This window comes from Octopus bimaculoides, chromosome 4, assembly GCF_001194135.2.
Source record: "Octopus bimaculoides isolate UCB-OBI-ISO-001 chromosome 4, ASM119413v2, whole genome shotgun sequence".
NCBI classification, from domain to species: Eukaryota; Metazoa; Mollusca; class Cephalopoda; order Octopoda; family Octopodidae; genus Octopus; species Octopus bimaculoides.
The window spans coordinates 106049327-106056494 of record NC_068984.1 but is presented as its reverse complement, the minus strand read 5'-3'; the positions used below and the strand labels follow the sequence as shown (position 1 = coordinate 106056494).

Genomic DNA, 7168 nt, shown 5'->3' with positions numbered 1-7168 from the left:
CTCTCTCTCTCTCTCTCTCTCTCCCTCCCTCTCTCTCTCTCCCTCTTTCTCTCCCTCTTTCCCTCTTTTTGTTTAAACAGTTTACATGAAAGTGTTCAAAATAGATAGTAAAATAAATCTATAATTATTTTAAGTTCATCAAAAATCATGGTTGTATAAGAAGCATATATACAGAAGGAAATATATGTAAGTATTTATACAGGATTTTAGGGGAATGACCAACCTTTCCATTCATCATCTTCTGTCTTGTAGTGTGCCTATGAGAGATGTTTGCTATTTTTAAACATAGTGTGGGAGGTTGGTTGGTGGAGGAGAGCATTATGGAATCAAAAATTTTTTGTTTTGTTTTGGGACTAGTCTGTCATGGCTCAGTGGTTTTTGTGATTGGTCTTAGAGTTCAAAATGGTGTGTGCACATATATATACACACACACATAGAAATGTGCACCAAGACACACACACACACACACACACCATTTTGAACTCTAAGACCAATCACAAAAACCACTGAGCTATGACAGACTAGTCCCAAAACAAAAAAATCTTTTTGATTCCATAATGCTCTCCCCCACCAACCAACCTCCCACACTATGTTTTAAAATAGCAAACATCTCTCATACACACACTACAAGACATTTTAGGTCATTCCCCAAAAATCCTGTATTAATACTTAACCATGATTTTTGATGAACATAAAATAATTATAGATTTATTTTACTACCCATTTTGAACACTTTCATGTAAACTGTTTAAACAAAAAGCCCCTCTTTACATTCTCTTATCATTTTCAAAGACTGTATAACTGTATTTTAATACAATTACGATAACCATTTTTTAACACAACAAAGATCATACAAAGCTTTACATTTTACTTTTCATAATCTTTTTTTTTTTAAAAGTGAAACCGGTCTAGTCAATAACATCTTTAAAAGACCTCTGCATTTTCAAACCCTCTTTCCTCTCTCTCTCTCTCTCTATATATATATATATATATACACACATACATACACATATATATACATATATATACACATACACTCTCTGAGTGGTTGGCGTTAGGAAGGGCATCCAGCTGTAGAAACTCTGCCAAATCAGACTGGAGCCTGGTGTTGCCATCCGGTTTCACCAGTCCTCAGTCAAATCGTCCAACCCATGCTAGCATGGAAAGCGGACGTTAAACGATGATGATGATGATACATACATGTATGTACATACCTACATCTACATGAATATATAGATGCATATCTGGGTACAGGACGTTGCAAAAAAACGTGGACAAAATGATAAACAGAGTACAGAAAACACACAGGCCACATAGAGAACATAACCTTCATCAGCTGCCACCATTCTAAAACTAAGCGTTTCGAAGAGTTAAATATATATATATATATATATATAGTAATAATAACAATAATCCTTAGAAGGAATTTATAAACATTTAATGCATCTCTAGATGCATTTCCACAAATCACATGTTTCTTAAGACCACAGTCCGTATTCCTGGGATGATTACTAGTGTAGTCCATAGTGTCCATGGCCATCAGGTAGATCATTTGCATGGTTTCATTTCTTCGGGTAATATAACATTAACGGATGTTTACCAGAAGGATGTTTATCCCTTTTGACCAGTGCAAAGGTTGGTTGAGTTACATGATGATTGTAAACCAGCATCACCCTCATTTCCAGTCTTCTAGGAAAACATGCCTGGCCCTAGGGAAACATTACCTTGCTTAGAAACAGATGAGGGTCAGTGACAGCAAGGGCATCAGAGTTTGCCTCAACAAATTTCTGTCAAACTCATGTAAGCATGGAAAAGTGGAAGTTGAATGAGGGTGATAATTATGATGATGATGACACAGCCTTATATATGTTAGACGAAATCATTACTGACAATTAAAGATCATTGTATTATGTTTTATTCATCATTTTTATATCTTTTTACAGGTGTTGAAGTAAAATGTCTCAGCCTTCAAATAGCAATATCTCAGTCAACGACATCTTCATCTGCTTCCGTGTTCCTTGCAACATGGCTTGGTTCAGCTTTATTTAATTCTTTACCTGTAAGTTGCTTTACAACTTTATGACTCTACTAACAACAATGATTAACACTAAAACCTCTTTTCAATAATTGTCATGCTGTTGTTGTTGTTGTTGTTGTCATTTTTAGCTCCAGGTCTCATCTCTTCATGCAAACCAATGAGCAATAACTTTCTGGTCATGACCATCTTGTCCTTTCCCATATGGTAAGGTGTGCTTTGAAGGAGATTTGGCTCTCTCATTCACTCAATATATCCATGTTTAAGGCTAGGGTGGAAAGCTTCTATTTCTAGGAAGTGAGGCCAACATATAGCAGCTTTTTCATTTACTTATTATATTCATGGCTGAAGTCACGATGGCTACTATTTCTAGCAAGTCAAATATATAGTGGCTCATACTTAAGGTTACAGTGGTTGGTTGCTGTTTCTAGAGTGTTAGCAAAAAATATTTTGGCTCTTTCATCCACTCAGTACATTCATATTTAAAGTTAGAGTAGAAAGCTGAAAAGCCCCTTCATAAAATTGTAGTTGATTGTTCATTCCATCCTTGGACATAATTTAACCATGGAATCACAGAATTCCAAAGCAATAAATATCTAGATTTGTTAACTCCATGTCTAAATTTCCACAACCATTGAACAAGTTTAAAATGTGACATCCTAAATTGTTTTTTTCTTAGGTGGAAGCTCAGAATATATTTTATCAAAACTTGGATGTCCTCATCAAATGCATCCCTTTGAAAACACTCAAGGAATTTCTGGAACATGAATGCATTAACCCGTTTCTCTTTGACCAAAGACAATCTCAGTCTTCTGTCACTTTGAATGGTCTACAGAAAGCATTAATGGTGAATGACCCTCCAGAGTCTGTTACTGAGCTCTTGTACACCACCGTGGAACGTATATACAAAGCACTACCACCACATTTTCAGGTATGAACTAGCTTTATTTTTGAACACAAGTTTTAAACGTTTTCAATTAATGTGTATCATAATAATAATAGTCATTAATTTCTTACTTCTAATATCTGTTTTATTCATGTGTGTGTGTGTGTGTGTGTGTGTGTGTGTGGATTAATGTTAACATGCACAGGTACAGGTTTGGCTGTGTGGTTAAGAAGTTCAATTCTCAATCACGTGGTTTTAAGTTCAGTCCTACTGCATGCCACCTTGGGCAAGTGTCTTCTTCTATAATCACAAGCCAACCAAAGCCTTGTGAGTAGATTTCACTGATGGAAACTGCAAGAGCATCATATGTAAGTGTGTGTGTGTGTGTGTGTGACAGGACATAGAAGTACTTGGGTTGGTGTCTGAAGGCACAGTAAGCCCACTGGGAATGAGGGACCCCAAGGTCTTTGTCAAGGCATCCCTCTTGGAGAAGGCAACCTTATATATAAAACCTGCTGCTCTACTGAGCTTGGTATCTTGCACTTTGCTTGTCTCTGGACTTCTTGGTATTGCTAGTGAGATTCATTGGAGTGTTGTGTAAGCTACACTTGGCTTAAAACCCTTGCATAGGTATTGCTGATGCATAACTCTTATCTTATGTTCTTACCTGTCAGTGATGGTCATGCTTGGCTGATAAGCCGACAACCATCATGTGTGTGTATGTGCATGTGTAAGTTTCCCAACAATGGCCTTATTGTTGCGGTGGGGTGCTACTGCTGCTGGTACAACTACTGCAGCAATTATTAAAGAAGTTGACTACAAATACATATGTGAGGTGAGGAGAAAAACACATTAATAAAGCACTAATATTTTCATTTTCCTGGCAAATATGAGAGACAATTTTCTGGCATGTTTTCTTCATTTTCTGACCCTTTTCAGTATTCATTGTAGCAATGACTATATTATCTGATATCATATCTATACCAATAAACTCAGTCTGAAAGAATTCTTTGGCACTGTTCACTTTCTTTGTGTCCAATCTAACTAAATTGACAATATTTCACTTGTCTATCATTATTATAAAACATTCTACTTGTGCTTTAACAATAAATGGGTTTTGCACTGTATTCTCTTTGAATTTTCTCTTGTTTTGTTTTTCTTCTCTTTCTCTTTTTTTCATTCTTTACTGTTGCCGACAAAATTATTTTCCATATTTGCAACAGAGAGTGAAGATAACTGATACAACAGAACACTGCAACACTAGCTAGGAAATTAGCAGTTATTATGTTGCATCTTGCATTGCATTGTGTTCATGTCGAAAGCAATTTGCTCTTAATTACCTAGTGTATACATCTTTAAGTAAGTGCTACTGTGATGTATAGTTCTCTACTATAAAAGCACTTTTGTAACGTTGACTGTGTTAGCTTGTACTTTTTAGCTCAACAAAATCGCCCTTCTTTGAGTGGAGAGTTGGGTGTTGAGCCACTAGCTTATTATCATCATCATCAACTTTATTTAATGTCCACATTTCATGCTAGCATGAATTGGATGGTTTGAAAGGATCCTAAAAGCCAAAGGTCTACATTGGATTCCACTGTCTGCTTTGGCATTATCTCTACAGCTGGATGCCCTTCCTAAAGCCAACCACTTTACAGTATGTAATGGGTGCTATTTTTTTCTTAGCACCAGCACTAATGAGATCATCAAGTAACTTACAAAATAAAACTCTTGACAGGGTGTAAGTACAGTGTTGAAGGAGGTGGCTTTGTGCCAGATGTTGATAGATAAAAGTATGATAGACAGACAGGAACAGGTGTCTTGGTGTAGAGGCAATACATGGCCACTCTAGCAAGAATGGAAGAATGGATGGTGAAAAGGTTTCAAAGTATAGTCCCCAACTCAGTTTCATAAAATATATAAATGTACAGAGAACAGTGGACACAGCAATCTGTATAAAACAGGTGAATGAGGCAAAAGGAATGGAATGAAGAATCGTCATTGCCATTTAACATCTCAGTTCCATGTTGGTATGGATTGGATGTTCAACAGGATCTAATGTGCTGCGACCTACTCTTGTTACAAATTTAGCATGGCTTCTATGGTTGGTTGCTCTTCTTGATGCTTACCACTTTATAGAGTATACTGGTGCCTTTTTTACATGGAACCAACTCAAGAAGAATAGAAAAAAGAGAGGGTGAGGATTCTTAGTGAGGAGGAATGAAGGAGAGTAAGTCAGGTGAGAGAAAAAGGTTTATAACTGAGAAGTGGAAAAAATAACTAGTAGAGTAGCCCCTAATTGTATGAAGTAGTATGACAAGGTGCAGGAAAATGTTCTGGTAAGGATTTGTTAATCTGTATTTTGACAAAAGACTGGCAATGAAGAGGAAGATTTATAAAAATAAAAAAAGAAATGAAAGAAATATGTGAATTATTTTCTGTAAATGTATTTTTGCAACAATATAATATTGTTTCTGATGTTCTTTCCAGCCTAACCTCTACAACATGATGTGTAAATGTCTAGCAAACCTTCCAGAAGACAGATTTGACCAACTTACTGATTGTGATTTCCTTGATCCACAATTATATATTAAAGGAACATATGTCCGGTGCTTCCTTGTGGCCAACGGAAAGCAGCCTTTAGCTTTGTTAAATAGCTGCATTGATGCTCTCATCAATAACGGTCAAAAGTAAGGAACATATATTGTATTTTCCAGCATGCATGTTTCTATAGTATATAGTGTAAACATGTGTAAATATTCAAACACAGTCATTATTTTTAAAATTCTGCTGCATTTCACATGGAATTTTCAGTCCTCCAAAGTCTTTTCGGTGTATAAGTCAAACTTTCTTTTTCAGCTGTATATTTTTATCTGTAAAATTCAACTTATATGCTGAAAAATACTGTATCTCTTTTCAAGTTAAATAAACTGTTGTTGTTGAGTAACCCCTCTTAACACTAGTTCAAAATACTTATGGTAGAGAAGTAGCTAGATAAATCTTTAAAAGCATACCACAATTTCAACACCTCCAAGCACACAAAAAGACGTAAAGATATTCAGCTTCTTAGTTTGTTTCAAACTTCACTTGTCTTGTCAGCATTCTAAACATGGTCATATCTCATCTTTATCTTTGTGATTATGCTGTTCTAAAGTTTATGGCATAATGCACGTTTTTTTTTACTGTATTTCAAAGACAATGGAGTGGTTGTTTGACAGTGACTTTTCATTTCATCATCATCATTGTTTAACGTCCGCTTTCCATGCTAGCATGGGTTGGACGATTTGACTGAGGACTGGTGAACCAGATGACTACACCAGGCTCCAATCTGATTTGGCAGAGTTTCCACAGTTGGATGCCCTTCCTAACGCCAACCACTCCGAGAGTGTAGTGGGTGCTTTTACGTGCCACCGGCACGAAGGCCAGTCAGGTGGTACTGGCAACTGTCACACCCAAAATGGTGTATTTTACATGCCACCTGCACAGGAGCCAGTCCAGCGACACTGGCACGATCTCATTTGAATGTCTTTACACGTGCCACCGGCACAAGTGCCAGGAAGGCGATGCTGGGCACAGGTTCCATAACGATTTCGCTTTCGCTTGCCCCAACAGGTCTTCACAAGCCAAGTTTCGTGTGCTGCATAGAAGCCAGTCCAGTGGCACTGGCAACGATCTCACTCGAATGTCTTTACACGTGCCACCAGCACGAATGCCAAGAAAGCGATGTTGGGCACAGGTGCTATCCCGATTTCGCTTTCGCTTGTCCAACAGGTCTTCACAAGCCGAGTTTCATGTCCAATAAAGGAGACAACATTGGCATGGGTACCAGTCATCGAATTTAGTTCGATTTCGATTCCGATTTCACTGGCCTCAACAGGTCTTCGCAAGTGGAGTTTTGTGTCCAATGAAGGAAGGTACACATAAGTGGGCTGGCTACACCCCTGGCAGAGGCCTTGGATTTAGGTCTCACTTGGCATGCTTGGTCTTTTCACGCATTTCCAAGCATATTTCCAAAGGTCTCGGTCAGAAGTCATCGCCTCAGTGAGGCCCACTGTTCGAAGGTCGTGCCTCACCACCTCATCTCAGGTCTTCTTGGGCCTACCTCTTCCACAGGTTCCCTCAACTGCTAGGGAGTGGCACTTTTTCACACAGCTATCGTCATCCATTCTCACCACATGACCATACCAGCGCAATCGTCTCTCTTGCACACCACAACTGATGCTTCTTAGGTTCAACTTTTCTCTCAAGGT

General features: G+C 37.9%; 1 protein-coding gene across 1 annotated transcript in view; it reads left to right on the top strand.

The window, feature by feature from the left end:
- Window positions 1-7168, top strand: part of LOC106879427 (focadhesin) — a 260907-nt gene that overhangs the window by 226034 nt on the left and 27705 nt on the right. Inside the window, exons 31-33 of the mRNA XM_052967658.1 lie at window positions 1944-2059; window positions 2715-2966; window positions 5409-5608. Coding sequence (XP_052823618.1) covers window positions 1944-2059; window positions 2715-2966; window positions 5409-5608 — 568 coding nt within the window. The remainder of the gene's footprint in view (window positions 1-1943; window positions 2060-2714; window positions 2967-5408; window positions 5609-7168) is intronic.